At 39.0% G+C, this 27,309-nt stretch overlaps 1 protein-coding gene across 37 annotated transcripts in view; it reads left to right on the plus strand.

Annotated features, from left to right (window-relative positions):
- The window catches only part of DMD (dystrophin), a 1,163,614-nt gene that overhangs the window by 1,127,588 nt on the left and 8,717 nt on the right, over nucleotides 1-27,309 (plus strand). For 13 of the 37 annotated variants that reach the window (XR_006934806.1, XM_046919009.1, XM_046918964.1 and 10 more), the window contains 8 exons: nucleotides 3,442-3,507; nucleotides 4,547-4,612; nucleotides 7,485-7,643; nucleotides 15,887-16,130; nucleotides 16,485-16,608; nucleotides 20,435-20,527; nucleotides 20,650-20,766; nucleotides 26,297-26,328. Coding sequence is in view for 34 of the 37 variants with exons in the window: in XM_046919009.1 (XP_046774965.1) it covers nucleotides 3,442-3,507; nucleotides 4,547-4,612; nucleotides 7,485-7,643; nucleotides 15,887-16,130; nucleotides 16,485-16,608; nucleotides 20,435-20,527; nucleotides 20,650-20,765 (868 nt within the window). In the remaining 3 variants the exon portion in view is untranslated. The remainder of the gene's footprint in view (nucleotides 1-3,441; nucleotides 3,508-4,546; nucleotides 4,613-7,484; nucleotides 7,644-15,886; nucleotides 16,131-16,484; nucleotides 16,609-20,434; nucleotides 20,528-20,649; nucleotides 20,767-26,296; nucleotides 26,329-27,309) is intronic. The other 24 variants (XM_046919243.1, XM_046919415.1, XM_046919101.1 and 21 more) reach the window with 9 other exon arrangements.

The raw sequence follows: 27,309 nt of genomic DNA on the forward strand, positions 1-27,309 counted from the left end.
CAAAACTTCCAGAAGGCTGAATCCAGACTGAAATAGACTGGCTTTGAACCTTAAAGGGTGCATTTGCATTTATAATGCATATGGGGTGATCGCAGCATATTGTATATGAAACTCTGTCTGTAGATTCCTTACCCTTTAGAACAATTGAAAAGTTAAAAGTAACCATTTAAAGAATGCTTGGATAATACGGAATGCCTCTGCTGTGTCTGACATAACACGAAATTAAGCTGCCATAACGTGCTTATTTGTAAGGCACACTGCCACTAGTTCACTTACAGTAATAACTTCACGTATGCCTACGCTGATAACATCACACCTAAGATTTAGTGCTGAATACTACAGGGAGCTTAATGTGCATGTAATATTGAAGAAAGCTCGGTAAATACATAGAGACAGGATTTGGATGGAGAGAGACCTAGCACCTTTGATCAGACCAACTCAGATGTCTTCCTGAAAACAGTCCTTTCTTCTGGTCTGACAAGAGAACAGGAAATTAAAAAGGAAAAAAAAAAAAAAGTATTGGCTGAAAAGAGTTGCTGTCTGTTCTGCTAGCTTTGTTCCTTTCTTTAGTGCTAGACCACCAGGGTCACAGCATAAGTTACTGAACTAGCCAGCTTTAAAGCTATTTTTTTCAGTTACAGGGTTCATTGCAGCTTTGGCAGGCAAACCTCCTACTCTGGTTTTCACTGTCTTTTTTTGGTATTCTCACACCAGTTTTTTTGGTTGTCTTCAGACTACTGCAGAAAAGCATACCCTGACCAAATTCAAAAGCGCTATGGCTATTCTGGCATCAACATGTGTTATGATATCTGAATTCATTTATAAATACGTACATACATATATATGTCTTGCTACAAGTGATTTAGGTTACTTATTATCCAGTATTTTGCACATGTATTCTGCTTGGCAGGCATTAAAGGGGCAGCTTACAGCTTTCTATGAGAATTTATGTCTTCTAACTTCGTCTGTGGACTGTTAGTGGCACAAAAACAATTTACTTGATTCTGCACTTTCAAGAGCCATTAACTGCAGTGCTGGATAGCACAAAAAAAATGCCCTCCTCCTGTTGGTCAGGTTTCCACAAGTGCAGGGAATTGCAGGATGAGGTGTTTACCGCTCGATTACCACTTGACGTGAATGGAATTCCTCAGTCTATTGCTGCAGACGCCGGCTTGAGAAATACAGATGTGGAGCCCCTGTAAAAGGAATGACTATCTTGGTTAAATATTGGCTGTGTTTCTCGACCTTCTCACTGAATGTTCAGACTGATTACATGAGCTGATTACATGTGCTCAGAAGGTAAGGCCAGTGAGCACTTGCACAGATGGTCGTCTAAAAGTGTGTCTGCAACAGCCTGCAGTGCAGCACAGCTATCAGCTATTCCCAGGCTGGCTCAGGTACTGGCGACAGTGTACCTCTGAGCTGCTAAATTTAACATGAAAACTGTAGTGCTTCCCAACAGGTTTGCTTTAATAAGCAAACTTTTCAAAATCTGAGTGGGGTAGATCTCCATTGCAGTATGTTCTGAAGCAGAGGCAAACTTGGAAATGTAGACTTCTCCCATGCCTACAAAGTTGGCAGAGAGGCATAAGAAACTCCAACACGTTACACAACACTGAGCTGTCTTAAAAAAAAAATGCATATTGCACACTGTTCACTTCTGAATGTAAAGCTTAGCTTTGAAGCAGCAAGTATACAGTTACGCAGTCAAGCTAAGGTTTTACCTTGTACTGCTGCCAAAAGACAGGCATATCACTTCTGTTCTTCTGCTGCCCGTTTGGTCCCAGCCAAGTGCAGCCATCTCCCTTGTACTGGTACAGATGTGTGGAATCATGGAGTAAAAGGGACCAGGAGAATGATCCAGTTCAAAACTGAAGCTCCTTTTAATACAAGTTTCCTAATCTATGAACAGTACTTGCGGCAGCATTTGTGTACGCATTGAAAACAAGACCTCTTCGTTCATTGCTAGTTCCGGTTTAGGTCAGCTGGACGTGTACTGCCTGTCAAACAAAAAATGAGGATAGCATCAGTTTGTCAGAAAACAGTTACTATTTTGCTTGGTAGTCCAGGTGATCTAGATAAATTGTATCGTTTCCCCCTCTCTCCCCGTCAGCATTTAAGTTCTTGCACAAAATACTATGCAAAGTTGCAGTCAAGTGGTTGTCCATCTGCATCAATCTCTGCTGTACCAAGAAATGCTGAACTGAGTATTTATCCGCTGGCTTTCTCTGGTGTTATTTGAATATGTAGTGGTAAAAATTACATTTGGAGGCCAAAGCTCATTTCAGACAAAATTAAGTTCACAGTACTTGGCCCGTAATGTCTTAAAGAGAAAAGCCTTCTCATTCTTCGCAGCATTGGCTGTTTTGTATGGTGCATATCGTTCTATGAATTCTGAAAGATCCTAATATTTCTAAAGCGTTTTGCAGACTGTTTATGAAACAGGAAAATGACCAGTAAAGTATAATGATCTCTGAGCAGATTTCCTGCAGGATGATCAAGCTCCTAGCACAGAAGCATTAAGCACCATGATATTATTAGTTCTGGTTTATAACCAGTAAATACAAAACAGATTTTGTCTGCATTTGAGATGTAGTGTACTGCCAGTTGGGCAGAACCAGCCCAACCCACAGTGTCCAACAACTTAACATGAAGGGAAGACACATCATTGATCAGGAGTCCTAAAAGGAGTTGTATGAGATGGAAATTCAGATTCAGCTAAAATAAGGGATTACTGTATGTTCTGGAAAGCTGCATCATGTTTTGTTGTTTGGGTACCTCCTGCTACATGTAGATAGGCAAAATCCCACGTGGCAGTAAGAGTGGTTCCTGCAAGCACATCTGCTTCTGAAGTGCAGAGGTGACATTGTCCTGACCAAGATATACTCCAGGATCAAGACTGGACAAGACTCATCATGTTCAGCAGTCTGTTATTAAATGCTCGTTTCAGCCATTTAATGTTTCTGGCTGCTGGTGGAGTAGCACTTGCAGGCTTTTCTAGGTGGAACGGGCCACTGCTGGGTTAGGGACTTGCTGTGGGCAATGGGGAGGCAGAGGAAGGGAACCCAGCAGCGCCTGACAGCAGGGCCTTAAGAACAGGCCAGGCACAATTTCAGATGGAAGAGGCAGGCATGAGAGGAAAATGGGAGCAAGGGCTCATCTACAAATCCTCTGGAAAATGATTTTTTGGGGGTTTGTGTGAGGAGGAGTCTTTGCAACAGATGGATTGCCAAACGGTGAAAGTGCTGTGTGTGGTACCACAAAACACTGCGTGCCGGCTTGAGGAGGTGCCCGCCGTGTGTGGTCACAGTTACAACGTGCTGTTTGTCAAACACAGTGTAAGCGTAAGGCATAGAGGTGTGAGGGCGTAGACGTAGCTAAGTGTGTTTTTACTTTTAAGGGGGTATTGTTTGTGATTAATCAGTGTTTTCTGCCTTATAGGCCTGCCTCGTCCCCTCAGCTTTCACACGATGATACTCATTCACGCATTGAACATTATGCTAGCAGGTATGAGACCAGCTGGACGTTAGGCAGATCTTTCTCTAAACAATCATTTAAAAAATTCCAAAGGCTGTGTGCTGCCTGAGTGGGTCTTACAGAAACATAGGGTCTGGGGATTTCTTCTCCAGGCTCTGGAATGCAGGGTATAACCCATTTTTGCTACTAACCAGCCTTCCACTAACTTGCATGCCAGTGCGTGTGTGTGCTTAGAAATGGCCGCTAGGTTCCCTGGGGGGGTCTTCATTAAGCTGTGCACTCAGTTTGCACAGGGTTTAATTACTCCAGTGTAATCATACAGTTCAGAAGAGCAGAAGTCTCCAAACTTTACAACAATCTCAAATGCTTTTTTAATGTTAAGTAATTCACCACATGGATTACCACAAACAGGATCTTTCCTTGGTTTGGAGGATAAAAATCATTGGTATATTACTGCTACAGTTCTCTTCTCCACTTTCATACAGCTCTTAAGAACAGCGTAGTGGGTTAATTGCCCAGATAGGAAAAATAACATGCTTCTCCACTGAGGAAGCAAATTTGCAAGGTTTGAGATAATGAATGTTATTGCAACCTCCTCATTCTGTCCCCCAAAATCATTTGATAATATGATAACATGATAATTCTTGGAATTACGCAGTATGTTTAGGAGGGACTAGCTTTTGAAAACCAATGAGAAATGACTAATCATTTCAGTTCTGATGATGGCATTGCCAGGTATGAAACAATCTGTGTAGTCCCCTGGCACTGTAAGGCCATTCTGTTCCTGTGGGATTAATTAGTCGTGAGATGAATAAAATCTCGGAAAAAGAGTTGGAAATTTGAAGAGATGAAAAGAGAATTTAGCCAGGTCATCATAATGAAAAAGCAGTTATTCATGATAGCTTATTGCAGAACCTTTTGATAATCAACAGAGTGTAAATTCATCTGGGTTTCAAATTCTCTAAGTCATCAAAAACATCACGCTCTTTAACTCTTCCAGGAATGTTAAAGCAAACAAGGTTTATGGGAAATATAATTTATTTTACTGAGTCTGTTTATTTTTCCATAGGCTAGCAGAAATGGAGAACAGCAATGGTTCTTACCTAAATGACAGTATTTCACCTAATGAGAGCATGTAAGTAGGTTGTTTTAATATTTTTGATGTGAGTTTTCTTGTGAAGGTTAATAACTTGTAATGAAATTCTGTAGTACTCTGCACCACACCCAGTTCCATTTCATGGTGAACTCTTGTTCTTTCAGTTTGTATAGTAGTATCTGGATTTATGGCTTTAATACTGAATTTGTGCAACGGATGATTAATGCTTTCAAAATAAAATAACTGATTTTCTCAAAAAAATATTCAGTAAATACTTCCCAAATTACTTGGGAAAAAAAATGTACATCATCTAAGGATGTTCTAAGGAAAAAGATAAAAAAGTATCCCTTTTATCTGAACTGCAGTTAATCTTGTTAAATTACTGTAAGGGCAGAATGTCAGTCAAAAGTCTGCTGGGGCTGTGCAGAAAAATTTGGCCTGTAAATAGGAGAAATACATTACAGGTATAAGCCATGAGGGAATCATCCTCACCATAACATGTGAGAAGTAGTAAACTTTAAGTTATACATATCGTTAACAAGCACTGATTTTACTAATTTAAATGTAAAAACTTACAAAATTAAAGGAATGTAGTCTGAAAATTTTAAAGAATGGTTCAATGTGACGTCATACTGAGACCTTTTGGTGGTTTTCAAACGTGATATGTCATGGTTTTCTTGATTTTATTTGTTCTCTGAATTAAGTGGCATAGAACCAGAAAACGAACTGTGAGTAGTATGTTTGAACACAGAAGTGCAGAAGTCACTGTGGTGCTTGAAAATTAGGTCTTAGTTAATTGACTGTGTAGAAGTCATACCACAGATTCCAAATCATTCACATATTTTTTAAAAAATCTGTTTTTCTACACTAATCTCATGCTTAGCACAGCCTGAGGATTTTCTCTGAAAATTCAGACAGAATCTTCTTAATGAAGTTGAGTAAGACTTCCTTTAAAGTGCTGTACTGCCAATATTCATTCATAAATTCAGATTCCAAATCACTTGTAAGGATGTTTGTGATCCAGTGAAATGTTCACAGATAGTAATAAAATAGTTTGGTTTTGTGTTTTGAAATGCTTTCTCTTTTGGCTTGGTAGGATTGCTGCCAACTAACTTTGAAAGGAAATTGTATGTACAACCAAATACATGGTTCCCAGAGCAGAAAGTTAAACTGACACATGAAAACGAACACATACACAATGTCAGGGTAGTTTCAATCGATTAATGAGAACTTTGTTTCCCAAACTGGATGTCACTTTTGGATTGTTGTCAATATATCACTACATATTTTCCTGTTGTTCTCATTAAAATATTTCAATGTCCCTAGTCATAAAATCATGCATAAACTGTATTGTTTTTATTACAGTTTCGTCTCACTGATCGGTTCATTCTTTAGCTGTATCAATGTGATTAAGTTAATAACATAACCATTGACTATCCAGCCAGTTCATTACTTAGTTTGTACTGTAAAAGTTAGAAAAATATTCTGTGTTTTAGAAGAAATAAGAGCCAGATTTAAATTGCAGTAAAATCAAAGCTCACCATAAATTTACAAGTGTAACTGAGTTTTGTTTGATGCCCTATAGATATTATTTGCTGATGTTTCCATGAGGTTTGGCTTAAAATTGCAGTTAGAATACCATAAATACAGAGATGTTGTTGGGGAGAGAGAAAGAGAAAATGCCTGTATGTGCAGATACAAAATATTTCAATGTGCGTTGTCATCACAATTATATATATAAACGCACACAGGTTAAAGATCACACAAGACAATGTCTTGGGAAATGGCATTATGCTGCAATATTTTTCACTGTTAATTTGCTTAAGCTGCTTACAAATTCAGGAATAGGCAAGCCTTTAAAATTTTGTTTAAAAAGAAGAAATTATGCCTGTGAAAAATTTAGTATTTCTCGTTTATGAACTAATAGTAATGTGCTGTGCATTGCTTTAACACTCCTGCAGTCTATAAAATGGCATCATTAACGTTTTCAGTAATAAAATGCAACAAGAAATATTCTGAATTTTGAGCAATAACAGCTATTTCAAGTGTCAGTTAAATTCTAGATTACAGAGGTAACAGGAAAAAAATAAAGCTAGACTGAAATAGTTTGTTATAAGTATTACCATAAAAGCAAGATTCACAACAGCTTTGTAGTTTTTTTCTCTGATTGGCTGGAGGTGTTTCTACCTTTCATGGCTTCTTACAGCTACTGCTGGTGTTAGCTGCATAGCTGAGGGCCTGGATGCCATTCCTTAGAGCCTGAAAAACACATCCATTTAATCTTCTGAGATAGTTAAGGTCTTCAGAACTCAGTTTGCTTTTTTCTCCCAGAGACTCCTCTGTTTCAATTGCCTGATAGTTTCAGGGGCAATGAAATAAATTGTTCACTTACAATAAATAGAATATGTTTATATTCTGAAAGTGTGTATCACTTGTAATTCCAAAAGAAAAAAAAAATGCAAGTCCTCGCTGAGAAACAGCATAATTTTGTTTTAAGTCAATATTTCTTTTATTTCACTCCATTTACAAGTTTATAGGGTAAAACAGGTAAGTATTTGGATGCCTTTATTAAATAAGAAGAGTTGGTATAAAAAGAGATGCCTCTCCTTTTCTTGAATAACCTTTGTGGAACATAGATCAAGCAGGATAAGATTTTTTCTCGAGCAGGTTTCAAATTTCACTTAGGCAAAAGAGGAAAGCTGTGATTGTCAGCAGTAGCCAAACTGTGCTTTAAATATGTGAGAAGCAGAGGGAGAGAGAGGTCGGTTCTACAGAAGAGGAAAATTGCCATAGACTAAATTGAACAGTTGAGTGGATTTTGTTTTGAGGTATATTGCTTTGCTTTTTGTTACAAAGAGTTCAGTGAATTCCTGTCTAAGAGCAGCCTGGTTTATCCTCCTTTGTTTTCCAGCGATGATGAACACTTGTTAATCCAGCACTACTGCCAAAGTCTGAACCAGGAATCCCCCCTGAGCCAGCCCCGAAGCCCTGCCCAGATCTTGATTTCTCTGGAGAGTGAAGAAAGAGGTGAACTGGAGAGAATTCTTGCAGATCTGGAAGAAGAGAATCGGTGGGTTACATTCAGCTGCAGCAGTGATCATCTGCACACTAAAGATACAAATGGGAAGAGGGAAAGCTAATAAAATCCTGCAGTTAGAATGTCTTTTAAATTAAGTTCATTCTATTAAGTCTGCCTAAGCCATTCATGGTTTTCCCTCTGTAAGAGAGATGATGAAGCTGAAATAGCGTCATTATTAACTCATTCCGATGTTCAGTGCAGTGATGAGTCAGCACTGAACCTTCAAAATGATGAGCTGCAAACAAATGCATGGGTCACTTAATACCCTTGTGACTATGGTGTCACCTCCAACAAGCTCTGCTAGCTGTGTTTCATAACGTTTCCTTCTGTTCCACCGTTTCCTTTATTTCCATGATAGTAATGAGCTTCATACAAGTCTTTGCAGCTACGTGAACAACGGGTGTGCTGGTTTCTGCACTCTAGTTTGGAAAAGGCAGAGGGAGGTTCTTGGAAAGACGTGCATTTCTCAGAAAGGATATGTGAAGTTCTGAGAAGACCTCAATTCATTTGAAATAAATAATCTGTGTAATAGCTGCTATTTGTCTAGATAGAATTCACCCTGTAGCATTTTTAGGGATAAAATAAGTTATAAAGCTGCATTTACTTCAGAGAAAATGAGCGTTCTCACAGTAACTAAAACATGGATCCATTTTTCTGTCTATTTCTTTGGTTTTATTTTTTGCTGTTTCTTCAGCCTTTCAGTACCGAATATCATTTAACGCTCCTTCTAATTTGAAGTTTAATTGAAGTTGCCTTCATTAATCAAAAAAAAAAAAACAAAAAAACAACCCCAAATGGTTTCTTGCAGCATCACAACACTGCAGTCCCAGTACTACGGTACACCGGAGCCGTATGCCATCAGCATAAAAAACTGGTAGATCTTGACATTGATGGATTAATAGTTGCAACCAAGAACTTCCAAAACCAGAATGTAAGATAAAAATTACTAGAGCTACAGAAAGCACATTTTGTTTGCCTTCTCCTGTCTTCAGCTTTTATGGTATAGTATAGTGGCATTTTCATGCTCCTTTTTCTTGTTTCTGCTAGAGCTAGATACTTTTGTCTTGTTTATGTTGAGGGTGTAATGCAGTAATCATTTACCTTAGGAATGTCAAGGAAATAACTGCAAGAGTTGGCAGTGCTATAGATCTTCTCTCCATGCAGAAGTCTTCCTTTGATGCTAGTAATCAATTATAGTACCTCCATCACACCATCATCTCTATAAGACTGTGGTTGGGACTTGTTCACAAAGAGCATAGCCTGGACTTGCAGAACAACTTGAGTTGATTTTGGCGTATAGAAACCTGAAATAAGCTATTCTGTCACCTAGAATAGGAGGAAGATGTAAATCTGCCTTGTGCTTCCTTCTGGACTTGCATCAGCTAGTCCCCAGCAGATTAGGTCTGTATTTCTGTATAATGCGCTTCAGCCAGGAAAAGAGAAGAGCCTCTTGTCCATAAATATCAGTTTTTACTTTCAGGTAGACCTTTCTCAGTAAGTCTCCAGGGGCAGAAGTAATTAATATAACTAGTAGTTTGTTTCACACAGGTTTTTTTTTCCATTAAAGTTGAAATTTGCTATAAAAGCTACTTCTAATCCACCATTATTTTCTCATGCCCTTCTGTTTCCAGTAGCATTGCGCCCTCTCTAAATCAGACTACAAAATCTTCAGGCCATGTCAAGCTGTAGATCAAATTGCTAAATCTTGCTGTTTTCTGTAAGAAATCAGTAGCAGTGAGAAGACATAGAGAAATGTTTTATCCTGCCTGAAAAAAAGCTGGCATGATGTCTGACAGACCCCGCCCAAGCCCACCTCTTCTTGAAAATTCTGACTTCCCTTACCCTATGGGTAGTCCATTACTACCTGCAGTGAAGTCGAATTTGGCTTGTCCAGGTGTAATTAAAGCTGAGGCATTGTTTGAAGCTTCTTTCCATCTGTTACTTAAATGCTCTGTGAAGTTAACAAACAGGAGACTGAGAAATAAAGAGGAACAGTTAAGAACTCACCTTTTTCAGGAGGACTTGGGAGAATGTAGAGGATTGATGAGGCATAAAGGATGAGGAAAGGGTTTGGGACAGAAAACTAGTAAACAAAGCCCTTCTTCAACAAACAGCAGTCAGATTTTGTTGGAAACGAACTCCAGGCTAATAGGTCATACATAAAGCCCAAGTACTTTCTAATTTGGAGGAGAATCAGTATTTTAAAATAAGCCATCATACTTAGCATTTTTAGGACTTGCGTAGTTTAGAAGTATTGGGTAATTGATACAGTAGAAATAATAAGATAGCTTAGTTTTCAGGGACGTTGCTGTTTCAAACAGCAGCAGGTAAGTGATTCATGGAAAAAGAAGAAAAATCAGGATGCTCTTCTGTCTCCACTAAAAACATGTTGCTCACTTGGAAAGCAGGATGACTCTTACAGCAGCCTAGTTTTTGATTAAAAAATGGGTATATGAACATTAATGTTACCTTGAGTTACATAACTGAATGTTCTAAAAAATTCCTTTGGGGGGTGTGTGCCTTAAATTTTAGTATTAACCTTATTTAATATAATAACTAGTGATGAGGGCTAACACATTCAGAGATAACAGAGAATTGTACTTCGAAAATACCGACTCTGGGGTTTGCCAATCCAACAAGAGCCATAAGCTGGACTGTAGTCTGTAGTTTGCACATTTCTGCTATTAGAGGCTTAGTTCCTAGCTGGATGCCACCACAAGCAGGCTCTGCTTTTATGGATGATTCAGGTCTAAAAGCAGCAGGGATGAAGAGGTCTGCTTCTTCAGGGCAATGTGGAAGTCTCACTGCTGCGATTTTCATTGATCATGACAAAATCATGACTTTTGTCTCTTTGCAGACATCTTTGCAGACTGCTATAAATAACTTGTACTTAAAATAACGAGGCAGAAGCTTAAAAGGGAACAGGTTGTTGCTTTTTGTCCTGATAGATTGTCACACCAAGGTGACTGATCTTATACAGGAAACTGATTCCTGTCACAAAAATAAACCATTCAGACAGGATCAGTCAGGAGCCATTCATGTACTTACCTATCTTTAAAAAACGGTTTGGTCCCTTTAGATTTGTCTTTTCTAGTCTTTCTCCTATGAGTCTGTTCAAAACTTCTTGGCTGTTAGAAAGGTAGTCAACGAACTGTGATCATATTCCTTGTATCACCCTGCTTCTGGTGCATTAAAGCGTGTTCTTCACATTACTTCTAACAGTAATCTCTAGGTAAACATTTTATTACCGTAGCATGAAGACTTGGTGAATCTGTTGCTGGAGACGGGGCTGGATGTATTGCAAATCATGTTGTGATTTCCTAGTCCTCAGTCCAGCCTTAAGGTGACTGGACTGTTTCATTTCTGTTGTGAATACCTCAGGTCTTGTCACTGGAGTGCCTCTCCTTCCTGGTGCTGAGCTAGATGTGATACTTCCTCATGGGAAGGTACATGGCTAGAAGGCAAGCAGTGCTACATAAACAGTCATCTTTTCATATTGACAGAAATTTTGTTGCATACACTTCTGATGGATTTTGACAATGAGGATTTAGCTCTCCCTGCTGTGGCTTTTATTATTTTATAGTTACAGTCAGCATATGCGTCCGCTTCTCAGCAGCTATTGGGAAAGTTGCATTAAGTACCGACAAGAAGGAATACTAAGATATTCAAAACACTTCATTGTCATTCTGCTTTTTCTTCCACTCTCCACACTTGCCTACTTTTAAAAAAGCCCTTCTCCCTTTTGCTTCTTGTTTTTATTTTTCCTCATCTTGTTTGAGCTGTTTATAAAATTCTGACCTCCATTTGGTTTTCAGCTGCAATTTCTGGTCTCCAGACATTTCCATCTTGACTTGACGAAGGCTCTTTGAAATTGAAAATTTGAGGTTTGGTTTTGGACAGTTTTAAAAGTTCTGCTGCCTATTTTGAATTCTTCTGAAATGTATTATCCAAATTATAAACTAACCTCGCTGTGACACACTTTTGAATGCTTTTATTTTATTTTGTGGTGGTTTATTTTTTTCAATTCCAAGGACCCCTTGTTAGATATTAATTATTTATCTAGTAGAATTTTGAGATGTTGGTGCTTTTGTAGTTGCAATATGACGGCTGTAAATAATTGATACCTAAAACTTAACTGGTAAATAATTTATATTTGCTAAAATCTGAACATTTTGGAGAATAGTTTCAATTGGTGAAACTGTTTTATTTGAGCATTAGGCCTTCAGACTCATGCTTAGCTTTACATCACACTGAATACTGTGATGCCCCCACTTCTTGGTGGATCCAGTAGACATGAAGGAATCTTGCTGTTGAAGACAGTATTGCTACATAAAATAAAACCACAAGCACTTACAAAAATGCCCAAAGGAGCATTCTGAAATTCCTTCAAGAGTGGATATATTTCCATAACAATCAAGACAGACTTTTTGTGTCCATCTATGGCAGTATATGACATAGATTACAAATGTGGATGTACCTTACTAGCATTATAAGGACTGCATGATTTTGTTACATGACAATCTCAAAACTTTTTGCAAATAATTAAAATACCTTTATGTTCTTCTAGAGATTTAAAAGATTAATGTTTCCTAATAGTTTCATTGACTCAATTCCTTTAACACGCTTCTGTAAGAGGGAGACTTCTTTCTTGTTCTCTCGTTAATTTCCCAGCTCTTAGATGGACTCCAACAGGAATGTCTCCAGGCTGAGCTATTTGCCTTTCCTCTGCTTTTCTGACTTGCACTGGAAGCACAATGGGCTGTGAGCCACTGGAGAAGCAATGACATGCCAGATCTCAAAGCTGCTGTATTAAGCAGCTGTAGTGTTCCTACAGACCTGACTGGCCTCCTCGACTAAGTTATTTCTGTATAGTTGCCAGTAGCCAGAAAGTGATGTATTTCTAAATGTGCTGTGGCTTCTTTTGATATTTATTTTGGCACCAAAAAAGTGGAACTAGATCTTTGGAATGTGAAGCATCGTAAGTAAGCAGTGGCACTCTAGTGAGGAATACAGGTAGGCAGTTCATTCACCCACTTTGTCCATTTCTTCAAACCACTAATTTTCTGTAGGCAGATGAAGAATAACCTGAATTCACAAATTTTCAATTGCCTCTGAGAGGAATACTCAGCAAATGGGGTCCACTAGGATTTCTCTCACCAGGCAATTAATCCTACCATTGATAGATGTGATTAATAACTCATGAGCTCTTTACTACCCATTTCTTTCCAGTTGCATAAATCAAGGTTACATTGCATACTTCCCCTGTTATTTTTCTTCATGAATGCTTGAAAGAGGTGCAAGCATTGTTAATGAAGTCTATATTTTTTCTTTGACTCTTTCTCTTACTGAAGTATAATATATTTTCCCAGTGATCAGAAGATGCATTAGCTTTGTTTGTTTGTGACATCCAGTTGTGAAAGTCCTCCAGTGAGGCTGGGTTTCTGAGTATTGCCAGTCGTTGCTCAGTCACATTCATTTACAGAAGATTATGCTTTCATTTCTCCTTTCTCTTTTATGCTGAAAATGTAAGACAGCACCTTTCCTCAGGACACAGATGCTGTCTTCTGATAGCTGTGGACACTTCCTTGGACGCCTGGCTTAGAGCAGCATTTCTGTTTCACAACATAGCTTAAAACTATTCCAGAGGTGGGAATAAAAACAGATTGTTCTCTCCCCAAGGAGGTTCTTAGAGCAACTTTCAAATGATTTCTTTCTTTCTGACATTTTGAGCTTTTTTCCTCTATGTAAATATAATTCCCTGTATGTTAGATCTCATGCAACTGATAAATTCAGATGCCTCTGTTTAGATAATGCGTGGTATCCTTTACAACAGTTTTTTTTTTTTCCTGTAACATTTCAGAAAGAGTTTTAGAATATTCTGTATCAGACATGAAGACATTTTTATCTGAATTACTCCTTGATGCTCACTTATTTTTCAGTACCATAGTTACAGGAGGGACTTCTCTGTCTTGATACTTGAAGGCATAATCGTAGATTCTTTGCAGCAGTGATTACATTGTAGGTATGACCAACTGCATTTGTTTGGTTTCCCTTAGGGTGGTAGTAAATCTTTTGCTTTACAGCACTTTGAGACTTTCTAAGTCTGCTGTTTGTAGAATATTGCTGCCTTATGCATCTGTAAAACTCCTCACAGGATATTGATAGCCACAGTCTACAGACTTTGTGATAAACAAGTTTAATGATCAACAGTATGTAAACTTTACTGTGCAGTAGGACGCTTTGCAACACTGTTGGCTTTCTCATTCCTCTTCCTTTTAGTATTTTTATTAATTATTCACCAGTTCATTCAGCTAGCAGTATCAGAAAACATCAAGTCTCATGAAAGGCAACACCCATTACAGCCCTTCTTTCTTCCTTTCAGATATTTTTGTGGACTTAGAAACTACTTAAGGAAAAAGTGTTTTTTTTAAAAAAAAAAAAAAAAAAACCTGTGTCATTTGGAAGCAAATAACTAACTTTTTTTAGCATCTTCTTAATTTGTCATCCACAGGTTTTTCTCATTTGGCAGTTATTTAGGATTTTTTTTAGGAGAACTTGTCAACCCCTTTCCTGAAATCAAATTTTTATAGCCATTCACAGAATAACAAAAAAATAATATAGATTATGTCTAACAGCAGCTACTGAGTTCTCTCCATAGTCTCTGTCCATTCCTGTGGGCTTTAGAGAAAGAAAGAGATTCTGAGTTATGGGACAACCTGAAGATAGGAAGGATAAATGAATCAATGCCTTTTCTTTCTTTTATTTTTATTTTTTATTTTTTTATCTTTTTTTGGCTTCTTCTGCAGAAGAGAGGCCATGCGAGTGGGACATTCCTGAGGGATGGTGTTCTGGGGTTTGTCACTGTCCCAAGTTAGGATGTATCCACCATACATTTGCTCCAGGACAGAAGTACAATAGTTGAGGAGCAGTCAGCAGTCTGTCTTTATCCTTGGCATTGTTTCATTGTCCATGTGATGCTGCTCTGGTTCTTGTTCTGGTCACAAAAATGGACCTTCAGAAAAATGTTTCAGAGCTTAATAATCTTTACTGGGGGGTTTCTGAAGTGCTAGTTAGACTTCAGACTGAAATGTCAAAATGCATTGTGGTTTGCAGGAAAAACTGGAAAAAAGTGCCTTCTTTTACAACCTCAAGTAAGAGCAAGTTGGGAAAAAATGAAATCTGGGTCACTGCTTGTGATGAGTAAGCAGTTAGTAGCCTACCATCTATGGAGCCATTTCCCCCCCCTCTGGGAAGCAGTAGAGGAACATCAGAACAACAAAATCCCAGAGCAGGTTATTAGGCCTCCCATGTACAACATATCTGCTACCAGGTACCATTTTTCCATTGTTGCATTGTTAACCTCAGAAAGGTATATATGTTGTTATAGATCATAATAATCTATGGAGAGTTATACTGGAGTGAAACTGGAGCTTTACGCAATAGAAAAACAAGCTTAGCAGTGTCATAATGTCACAGTAGACTGTAGCACTGTAGATAGTCCAAACTAAGGTGGAAATTAAAGCCCCTCGAATTAGTGAAACACAGTGCAGTTTAATTTTAGAGCTAGACTATAAATGCAATTGCACATATAAAGGAAGGAGAATTACGTGACCTAATTAATGGGAGCAGAGTCGCAAATGAAGTCTTGAATTCTGTGGTTTGCTCTGAATTTTTTAGTGTCGTTCTTTTTTTCTTAATTTTCTCAGCTGTGAAATGGATAGGCTGGCCAGGTGGTATAAGCTTTGATTAGTGTTTGTTAAGTGCTTTGATTGCTCTTTTAGCACTAATTACTACACTAGTGTATTTATGCTTGATAGTGCAGAGGCAATCCGACTTCTACTAGCAACCATAAAATGCAGAAAGCTGAGGACTGAACTCAGGACATGTTGTACTTATTGAGCAGGACGGTGTCTGGAGCCCAGCCAGCCTTCTGCTTTATGTGCCCTGGAAAGGAATTCATTTTGAACTCTCATGACGCAGAGAGCCTTTAGGCAATACTTGTATCACAGTTCCACAGTCTATTTGCTGCGTGCAAATCTATGAGGTGTAATCCTACGTGGATTCGGAATCAGCAGGATCTAAGGCAGGTGCTGGCGCTGAGCCTCTGTCTCTCTGGTCTCTGCAGGTGTCACATCACAGGAGAGGAAGACCATTCCAAATGCCTGTGGCAGAGGGCAGCGTGTACAATGCTATTCTGCTTGGTAAAGCTTTACCTCTCTGTCACTTTTCAACAGAAACTTGCAAGCAGAGTATGACCGTTTGAAGCAACAGCATGATCACAAAGGATTATCTCCACTGCCATCCCCACCAGAGATGATGCCAGTTTCTCCACAGAGTCCTCGCGATGCTGAACTCATTGCAGAAGCCAAACTGCTTCGCCAGCACAAGGGCCGCCTGGAGGCCAGGATGCAGATTCTGGAGGATCACAACAAACAGCTGGAGTCACAGCTGCACAGGCTGAGGCAGCTGCTGGAGCAGGCGAGTCCTCAGGCCTTTTCTGAGATCTCTGTGGAGTGATTTTCCAAACAGGGTGTGAGCTGTTGCTCATAATGATAGCACGCCACAAAATCATATCTGTAGAGACTAGTCAGCAAAAAATGTTAAATTGTTCAAAATTGACTTCAGGAGGCAAGGTAAAATCATGTTTCAGTGTCCTTATCTAGTCTTCTGTTTTATTCAGAATTCAAATTCATTGTTTGTGTGGATATACTTAAACACAAGCAGAAAATAGTGTGTATTTACGGTATAAATAAAAAACACAGAGATACAGAGACTTGTGCAACTGTATCAAACTGTCAATAACAATTTCTTCTTCTTTCCCTCAATTTTCAGCCACAGGCAGATGCCAAGGTGAATGGTACAACACTATCATCTCCTTCTACCTCTTTGCAGAGGTCAGACAGCAGTCAGCCAATGCTTCTTCGTGTAGTTGGCAGCCAGACTTCAGAAACCATGGGTAAGATAACAAAGTTCAGATTGTCATAAAAAATAGTTACAGTCCCATTTTCCAGAAAAAAAAAATCTTTAAAGGCAGAAGCTATTTCGCTGCCTTGTTTGTTAGTTCAAGTGAAATGAAGTAGACATTTGCAATAGTCTTCGATGTAACCTGGCTCTTTACATTTTCACTGTGGCTCAGGCTTTTGGATTTGATGATGATGTGCACAGTAACGTAGATATTTTGACTTTAAATGCACAGATCAGTCAGGGCTTGAATTCTGAAAACAAACATCACAAAGGAACTAGTTAAGTGTTTTATTCAGATTGACGTTCAGCTATTATGCATAACATGGCTGATTGAAATGTACATAGTATTAATTAGGACAAAGATTAAATGTATGATTAATCATCCCCATGTTAACTGAGGTGATGGTATTTTTAATATGTCATTGCTTGAGCAGTAGGATAGAGCTGTCACTCTCCAGCAGCTCATGTAGTGTCTCTTCTAAGTAAATGTCACATGAGTTGTGGAATAAGGTTAAGTAATAAGATGCCATGAATAGAGATTGGAATTGTTATCTACTGTTCTGTAGCATTTTCCTGATTTCCTGTCTGTTTTATAATTAGTGAGTATTTATTAGCCAGTGGGAAGGATTTTCTGTTAGTGAAACGCAGTTATCCATTGCAGCATCTTTAAGTAAGAGTACTTAAATTACTTCAGCCAGATAATATTTGAAATCGAAAAAATAACATTCAACTTCATAAATAGAAATTTATTAAGTGTACATCCAAGAGAGGCTTTTGGGGGAAGTGGAAGTCTTAAGTGGGAGCTTTTCTCTTTACTGTGGTTAGAGAAAGAGTCTGTCACAATGAGAAGTGGAAGGGAAAGAGGTGTTTTGGTTGGTCCGAAGTGCCATAGTTATGAGAGATGCAACTTGTGAAGGAGTTCTGTCTTCCCTCCTGAGCGTGGATGGAAGTGTCAACTTGTACTGGTATCAAAAAAGATGCATTCTATAGGCTCTACCACCAAAAAAAAGGTTAAATAAATTGTAGGAACACTTAAGTTAAATACTGGGGACAAGAGTACAGTGACAGATGAGAATTTCATTTAATTCCTTCTGTAATTATGTTGCTAATGAGTAAATATTTTGCTGTGTGTAATATTCAGTGGCTTTCTGGAGAAATGTCATGAATTTCATGACACTAAGTATGCTAATTAAAAAGTCTTATAGTTTCATATTTTTTCCTTTAGTAGGCTAGAAATGCAATCATGTACTTCCTTTTGTTTGACTTGATCTAAAATAATTCCCATTTAATATGTGAGACTGGAATTAATTAACATGCACATAATCATATTAGCTGCTAAAACTTTTTATCTGAAACAGATGTTTAGACATGCAGTGGGTTTTTTTTGTTTGATTGGGACAATATGTGGAAGAATAGTGAGATGTTGAATTGTTATCAGTACGATCGTGCTGAGACAGCAGTGCAACAGGGTCAGCAGTAAGGAACAGTGTTTATAAAAAGAATTACTAATCACAGCTGTTGCTGTCACCTTTCACACCAGAAAGCATGGTTCACTAGTTTGAGAGTTTTTTCAAAGCATAACTTAAAGTATTCTGAAATGGTGAATGGAACCAGAATGGTGTTATAAACAATGCTTTCATACAAGAAACTTGCTCCTAATAATGGAGTCATAATTTTCAAGAAAATGCCAAGGGTCTATAGGTCTCTAAAGGCAATGACGTAATATAGTGGTAGCTTCTATATATTTTTGTTTCGGACAGGAAGCCCATCTCTCTGTTTTGTGTCTCTCTGCTTTCTCGAGAGATTACTGTAAAAAGCTTTCTGCCAGTGGTGTTGTCCAACCTTTTGGTGAAAGCAGCAACCCACTCAGAGCGTAATTTGCAAATCCATTGATAAACAGGCACTTAGGCAAGTTGAAAATCTTAAATGGGAAGACCCTAATCTTTGGCTTTCCCCTCCAGTAATGTAGCGGTAATGGAGGTTCTTTGAGCCATGAAGCCTCTGAACCAAGAGGTTGTTGCTGAACTTCAGTTTGTTTAGGTGCCAGCTGAACATTTTTGATCCACCCAGCTCTTCACGCCCTTTACAGAAACACAAATGGGGAAGACTGGTTTGGGTGCAGAGGTAATGAACATCTGAAGATTGCTTGGCTGGTATCTTGTGTTATTTACAAGGAAGTGCTCAGAAAAATCATCCAAATGGGAAAGAACAAACCAGTGCATTTTCAGTAAAGTCATAGCAGTCTTGACGGTAAACACAGTTCAATTTATGACAGCACTTGCCAGGATATTTGGAATTCCATACCTGTTGCCAGTTTGTCTAAGGCAGTTCTTGGCTGTGATGGCAGAGCTACTGCCTACTTCTTAACAATCTTCAGTTGTTTTCCACACTCATGCTCACAAGGTAGTCAGCTTAGGTAGATACGGTAAGGTCTTGCTCTAAGTTTCCACCTTGGCATCCAGCAGCGGCTGGCAGGATCTTCATTTTGCTAAGGCACCTCTGCTGGTGTAGCACTAGATGCAGAAATAGCACATGATGTGAGTTGAGTGTTACTGGCTTGTGAACTCAACACCAGTAGAAAAAGCTGAACAAACTGCAGCAGTCTCAGCAGCGGTTTTTTAAACCATTAATGGGATAGCTGTTCATGTGAACAGTGTGCTTCTTGCAGATGCTTTACCTCAGTTTGTTACCAGTGATTCTTTGACTGTTAAGTCTTTTGAAACTCCTGGCCCAAAGGTGAGGCCAAGTCATAAGGAATATGTACAGCTGTGAAGTGCTCCTTTAGCAGCATCTTTCAGTAGACTTCACGCTAGTGTGGAGCACTGATAGTGTTTAAGGAATCTTAAGGCTTAACAGCAAATTAGATTAGTTATTACTGAAGGTGAGTAGGGCAAGGCATAATACAAAAAAGGACCCTTAAGTCATTTTCAAAATAAGGACGTACGTCTCTGTGATCATTACAAAAGGCAAAATTGTTTTTGTATTTTGATAGAGATAAAAGAAATCCAGTAAAAGAGGATCTCACTGAAAGTATTCTTTAGGTATATTCTCTTTTTAGGTGTTTCATTCCTATGAGAGGCAAGGGTTCTACAGTAAAATAAACAGATTGGTTTTGGTTATGGGAAACCAAGACCAAAATAACTCCAGTTAAAATAAAATATATTGAATTTCCCATTAAGCTATTGCCCTGTGATCAGGTTATAGACATTATTCGGTGGGAGAGATGTATTTCGCTTTATTAAACTGCTGCTAAACCCTTTTAAAGTACAATTGAATGTTCTTGGAGCGCCAATCTGAAGCAATTAAACTGTCAGAAATATTAATAGTGATGCAGATGAGAATCTTGGTTTCTACTGACTTAGGCAGCTAGGCAAAGCAGCACTAATGTGCATCCAGCACTGTTAGAAAGCTGCTCAATAGCAGCACTCAGAACAGCAGTTTATTTTACCATTAATAGAATAAGAGAAACTGAAACGAGGAGCATCATCTATGCTAGGAACTAAATGTTCCTAGCAGACATTTTGCCCCACTTCTTTTACCAGAGCAGGTTATTTCTTGAGTTTCTTATTACAAATTTAAATCAGGGTTAATTGTGTTAAACCCATTTAATTTTCCTTAGATCCTTAAACTTGAAAGAAAAAAAAAGAGTGAGAAGCATAGTAGTAAATAAAATCCAAATTGACAGTTTTCATTATGTGTTAAACAGAGAATGTGGCTAAGTCACTGAGCATAGCTTCATGAAGGACATACGCAATAGTGGGATGTTAGCACGTGATTTCATAGTAGCTTCATTGCAGTGGTCTGTATCTGCTTTCCAGGCGAGGACGACCTGCTCAGCCCTCCCCAGGACACAAGCACAGGTTTGGAGGAAGTGATGGAGCAGCTTAACAACTCCTTCCCCAGTTCCAGAGGTAAGCCCTGCTGCCCAGGAGCATGTGCCAGTGGAGTAGGGCATCACTCTCTTGTAAACAAGTTGTGGATGTTCTGGGCAGAGCGGAAGTTAAAACTGCATTCTCTTCCTTCATGTTTTCAGGTGTTTGGGTTTTGGTTTCCATTTTTTTGCTGTTACTTTTTTTTATTTTACCAATTGCTGTAGATAAACCTGTCCCGTTTAGAGTGGAGAAGCAACCTGCCCCTCCTTTACCTTAAGGTACGTCCACAGCTAGATAAGTGGATGAAACAGCATCCTCTCCGACTCTCGTTTCCTTAGCTTTTTATTCTTTTCCCTTGTGGCTGTGTTCCTTTTCTCACAGCTTCTCTCCTTCAGGCTGTCCCCCTTTCCGATTTATGTCAGTACATCCTACCACGTTTTTCTTCCTGCCTTTTTCCAAGAAGAACATGCTTCTAAATAATATTAAACTCTAAATCAAAATTCTTGACCTTGTAGCACGTAAGCTCAGAAACGACAGAGTCAAAACAAGTGGGTGGCTTGTTTGTGCAGCGTAGGCTGTGTACAGCCACAGCATTTCTTTCAGTGCTTCTATTTTACTCATTCCTGTTGTTTGTTCAGGGTAGACATTTGTATTTTTTGGAACTTGCTTTTTCACCAAGGAGAGATCTTTTCTGAGTCCAGCTGAAATACAGGAGAGGGGATGTGCAGGATGTTACCTGTAGCAGTTAAGAAGGCTCAGACGTAATCCTCTTGGCAGAGGGATTTCTCAGTGTCTGTTGATACTCGGTTGAGTGAGTTTTGCTAGGGACATGGACTGCCTGCAGGAGCTCTCTTCGATGCCATTCCCAGCTAAGTAGGAATAGAAAAAAAAGGGTTTTTATTTCATTAGTGAGAAATGAAAAGCAAAAATTCACGGGTAGAAATAACAGAATATGCATACTAGTGAAAAAAATGGAAATTTTTAACAATAGCTGATACTGTATTTCAGAAAGGTAAGCTGTAGCTTCACATCTCCATTCCCAGTATTTGCTGGAACAGTCTACTACTGAGACAGATGAGAACAAGTCAGAATTAGTATGTTTAGATAACAATTTATTTTCACAGATAGCGCTGATTCAGAGCTGTTTTCCCACTGCTTATAAATGTGATATCTTTATTTTTCTATCCTTCACTTGTACAGCAGAAAGGCTGCTCCACAATACTTGGCCTTTGTAGACTCTATAAGCTCTCCTGTCCCTGAAATCATATATCACCCATATCAAGTTTTCTAAAACACAGCTGCTGTTTGTTCCTGTTTTTCTGCCTGACTAGCAGCAGTAAAGGACAAAAATATTCTCTAACAGAGAGTCTGACAAAATCAGAGTTCCTACAGGACGTTTCTCTTGGGCCTAACAAAACCAATTCTGGGCTTTATAAGAATCTGTCTCTTCTCCTCTCTTTGGCTACCCAGTAAGATTAGTTCACGTTGTTCACTTTTTGTGACTGTTATTTTACAGTTTGGGCTAGAAAGATCAGGGATGCATCTCATCATCTTACTTTGTTCTTTATTCTATTTTTAATGCATTTGCACTAATGGTAGGTTTGTATAATTGCTTTTTGATTGAAGAGTAGGAAAGGTCAAGCCATCCGTGGAAAAAAGTAGTTTCTCCCACAACCAGTGCAAATGGCTTTCCAGTCACTGATATATAAGGCTATTGAAATTGTCGATTTTGCTGAGACTTCATGCACACTTCAGTAATAGAGTTTTCTTCTGCTCCATTTTAATGATTAAGTGATATTTTCAGTTGAGTATCGTGATACTGCATAAACAAAGCTTACATCAGCAGATACTTTGCCACAGCCTGGATTAGAGTGTCATTATAAGATGGTGCCATCCATGTGCAGGCAGCTTCCACAGGTTTCTGGGATCCTACTCATAATTTACAAGACTGGAGATGGGGGAAAAGGAAGCAGAGCTGATTAGTTTCAGCAAAACACTGAATTGAGGGCCATTTTGCTGTTGAGAAAATCTGTATCTCTGGTTTCATATCTATAGTGTAAGAGCAGCCTGAGAAGGGAGCCTAAGATAAGGATTCAGAAGTGCTGGAAACACTATTTCATTTCTTTACATGACAGGTAGCATAAAATCTCAAGCCACTTGTAGATATTCAGCAAACAGAACAATAAACCCCAACAAGCAACGAGCACAGATCTATAAAGATTAAATTTTCTTACATTAGTTCTTTTATTTTTTTAAGTAGAATTTAAAAATTATCTGATTCAAGAAATACAGTCATCTTAGTTTGGGTTTCAAAGCGCTTTCTGATGCAGTGGCTTATGAAAAATTATTTAAAACTTGAATTCAAACTACATGGATTAAGTGCAATCGCTCGTAATGCATACCATCTTTAAGAGTTCAGAATAGCAGGATGATAGATTAAATGTGCAAGGTTGACTAGGATTTGAAATAACTTTGGTTTTTTTTCTATACTAATGTTGTAGAAAAAGCATTCTGCTATGGTATTAATAGATTGTGCAATTTCAGAAGAGCTACAAAGGACATAATGCACGCAGCAAAATCTACTTAGACTGGAAGAGAAGAGAATAAAAAGATGAAATCCAGGAAGGAAAAAACATCCTTCCAAATAACCTGAAATTGGAATAAATGGAGGAAACCTGGGGTTGTATTAAAAGCCTGGGAAGTTACTGTCAGTACGTTAAACAGGATATTGCTTCATGAAGCTGTTATTTTGGCCTTCTGAAACAAAGCAATAAATTATATGGTATTGGTTAATTTTCACTCACCTGGAGGCAGATTTGTTTGGATTATGGTATTTACCAAACCTTAGCTATGTATTGGTGCACCAAAAGAGACACCAAGGTTTCGTGGCATTAGTTCTGAATGTATTTTAGAAATGTATGCATTAAACGAATTATGTCACAGATCTTCACGAGCAGATTTCAGATGAAATAACTTGTATTCCTGTGTACCTCTTACAGGTGTTTTGTCTCCTCAAGAGTTTAAGCTCTTGGCAGTTCTTACCGTTACCTAAGCAGCGCAGGACCTCCATGCTCTTTGCACAGCTGAAAGCTTTGCAGGTGCTGAAAGCCGCTTGATTTCTGTGGAGGAAAATGTTGCTGAATACCTGATGATTGCTGTCCCTAAGTAGTTTTTCTTTCCTTGAAACCTATGAGGTTTCCCATCCATTCCTCCTTTACTTTGCTGCTCCCAGCAAATTCACAACTGCTGCAGCTGCTCCAGACAGCTGCTGTGCTAACTCATAACAGATGTCAAAGTCAGAGGTCTGACATTTAGTGGAAATCTACTATTAAATACCACCTCGGTGGTTTATTTGACCCTGCTGGATAATGGGCCACAGAGGAAAACATTTTCACACTGTGTTTGTGCCCAGGCGCCTGAATCTCCTGGGAATTCTTTTGCAATTAGAAAGTAAGATTGGCAGGGTAGTATTTTTAAAGCCAAATTCCTCTCTCCTGCAATACTGAGGACAAACAGTTTGCATCACTGCAGGTGGGTCTCACGGTGGAGCAGACTATTTTGTAGTTATGGTTTTGTGGCAAACAGGTTTTGTGAGTGAAACTCAGAAGTGAATTTCAGGACAGTTCTTGAGTTACTGAACTCAGTATGAGTTCCCCACGATGTCAGTGCAGAGCAGTGCTTGTGGAAGTGGGAGCAATGGCATGGTTAGAAATGAGACCATGGCGGCTTCAAAGAGCTACGAGGCTGTGGCATTACATGGACACCTTGAGAAGAGGGATCAGCACTCACTGTAGTTACTTACCACAGTACTGCCTAATACAGGTGTTTTCTTCTGCAGTGACATTACAAGATCCCACGACATTAAATAAATGGCACCAAGAATAGCATAAGTTACGCTTTCCTTTTATCTTGTCCACATAGAAGCATACCAGACACGTTCTTTTCTCTCAGTCTTGCATCAGCCATGAATGGGATAATGTTGTAAGTAGGACTAGCAGCTTTGATCACTGCAAATAACAAAATTCTTCTTATTCTGGCAGCTAAATGCCTCATGACTCAGACTTTTCTCTCCACAACGTACTGAATTAGAAGAATACACTGGAGTAATTACACTGTAGGGAATTCTGGAAATACTCTTCCAGTTGAGCTAGCTTGGCTCCTTCTGGAGTGTATTCCCCCCCCTCTGTGCTGTGGTCCTACATACCACATCACTTGGCCCAGGTGACTGACATTCCTTATGGCTCTCTTGGGGCAGTGCGCTGTACTGTATGTAGCAGCTGAGCTGCTCTGCAGAGTTCTGCAGTAGTGATGCGGAGGGCTAGATCCTTTCTGACATTGAGTACTCATCCTGATGTAAACTAAGAATACATTAATAAATGTCACAACCCTTGGATCCACTTTTATTTTACGAAAAAAAAATACTGTTTGCAGATCTCTCCTCTCTACAGCCTGCCCCTCTTCTGCATTCTGTGGAAGAGGAGCAGTGCAGTGGATGCTTTGTGCTCTGTGCTTTGATCTAAAACTGCATAGATGCATGAGGTTGCTGACCCTTTTTCTGCTCCTTGTAAAACACTTGCAAACTTATTTATCATATTCTTTCCCTGCCTTTCTACTGCAGGCCGTGATACCTTCCAAAACCTGACACAGTTTGGTCTCTGTTATGCTGCCGAGTGTCTTCTCTATCACGTAGCTTTCTCTCCCCCTGGTGTCTCATACATTCACAATTACATTATTTACAGTAGCTCTGGGACAGAGAGCGCTCTCTTTCTTGAACAGTATCTGCCTTAGAGACTCTTCTGCCTAAGACTCAGGGTCTGGCAGTACCACTGCTTCAGGAATGCACCAGTTGCAGTGGAACACGGCTTCTGGAGGTGGCGAGTGTTTATTATCACTGGACATAGAATGGGTACAGGGGGAAGTGTTTCAGCTGAATTTGATTTGATCAGTTTGATTTGCACCCAGCTTTCTTTTTGTTTGTTTGGGTTTTTTTTAAAGCAAAATACACCACCACAAGTGTTTGAGAAGAATCTGTTGGATCAAATTGTGGCTTCTAGGAAAGTTCGTAAGGGACATCTTTTCAGCTGAAGTCATTACTGACTGCTTGGTTTTGTTGTTGCAACTTAAATGTGTTGAGAAACTTTCCTTCTCTCCCTTTTACTTCATTTTTCTCCTTCTTTGTGCCTTTGCTCTCTCACTGTTCTATGCATGTGGTTCGACTTGTTGGAAATACCTTCTCTAGTACATTTATCCTGAATGTGAGAATAATAATATTCCGTCTAATGGTTTTAGGTGTAAAATGTATGTGAGTACACCTATGTGTATATATGAATGTGTACATGGATATATTACCTACGTACCTACATACGTAGACAATAATAAAATGAGATGTGTTTAGATAAAATAATTTTGAAGTTGGATAAACGTGGTTTTACCATCAGTGCTAATTAGAAGAAGTACACAAATTGACAAAATGTGCATGCCCAGAATGTGAATCAGATTTTCTCTTTCATCCTTATCCTCAGCTGAAAGGGCTGTGTGTTGGTTTTAGTGGTTTTCTCAAGTGTTTTTGCTAAGTTAAAACCAAACAGCAGATTACAGAACTGTTCTTGAATAAATCAGCTCGGAATTGTCAGTGGATTTCAGTGTACTTTCGGTCTTTGTTTAAAGCAGAAATGCAGTTATTTTATATTAAGTTTCTTAATGGAAACTGAAGTGTCTTTTGTGGTATGAAGAATATATTCATGTGTGTGTTGTTGTTTTTTTTTTCTTTTCTGATGTTTCTTCCACTTCCTCTCTCTGTTCCTAAAGGAAGAAATGCCCCTGGAAAGCCAGTGAGAGAGGTTAGTGAGATGCAAGCTCACTGCCATGGCTTCTGTTTGTCACATCTTGCTTTCTGTGCCCGGCATGCGTGTGACAGCAGCACGGTTTGCTTGGGTTTGTTAAAGGGCGGGGATTGTCTTCTTGTGGTCTTAGTTTTGTTTGGTTTTGCTGAGTGCATTTCCCACATGTGCTCTAACAGCAGCGTACCTCTCAACTTTCCACAGAGACAGCGTTAGCCAAGGAGTTTGCCTTTTCTTACATCCTCCCGAAGTCGGAATTCAGGGACAGGGAGGAGAAAGCAATACGTTGCAAATAAACCTTTATGTGACAAATGGGGTTAGCAAAAAAATTCTGCTGTAATTGACTTACGTTCCGCTTTTTCTGCATGTAAACAGAACAGAGAGACCCATGTCCCTTACTGTTCTGTTTCCATACTTGCAGTTTTATTTACATGTGTGCCAATATACCAACCATGAACCGCAGTAATTAGATACTCTGTTTATTTTACTTTAACACGGTGAGAGTTGAGAGGTACAGGAGATTCAGGTGTTTTAATTTACTGATATACTGTTGCACAATGAAGAACGCTACTAACATTCACCAGATCCACAGTGTTGCTTTCAGTGAATGGACAGTGGTTTTCAGTGGGCACTTTGGACGTGGTTGGTTTGATGCATTTGTACGTCGTTAATGGAGGAAAATGTTTTGTGGTGTGTTGTCATAGCACCTGCTAAAGCATTTACAGAAAGCCTTTATTTTTTCCTCTGTGAAGCTGCTCTTCATTCTCCAACCAGAGACAGTGTTTTAAAAGATGAATTCTGAGGGAAAATCATTATTAAAGATAAAATATTCAGGGACTGCCTGAGTGCAGTTGCAGGTAGCTGTGAAATGTCCTTTCCTGTGCAGCAGGGCGAGCTCATGAAAATGCACTACACGGGGTGTTCAGCTGAGCTATTGTGAACCCCCAGTCACCCAAACACTGCACTGGGTAAGCCAGGATT

The sequence above is a fragment of the Gallus gallus genome, chromosome 1 (assembly GCF_016699485.2).
Source record: "Gallus gallus isolate bGalGal1 chromosome 1, bGalGal1.mat.broiler.GRCg7b, whole genome shotgun sequence".
NCBI classification, from domain to species: Eukaryota; Metazoa; Chordata; class Aves; order Galliformes; family Phasianidae; genus Gallus; species Gallus gallus.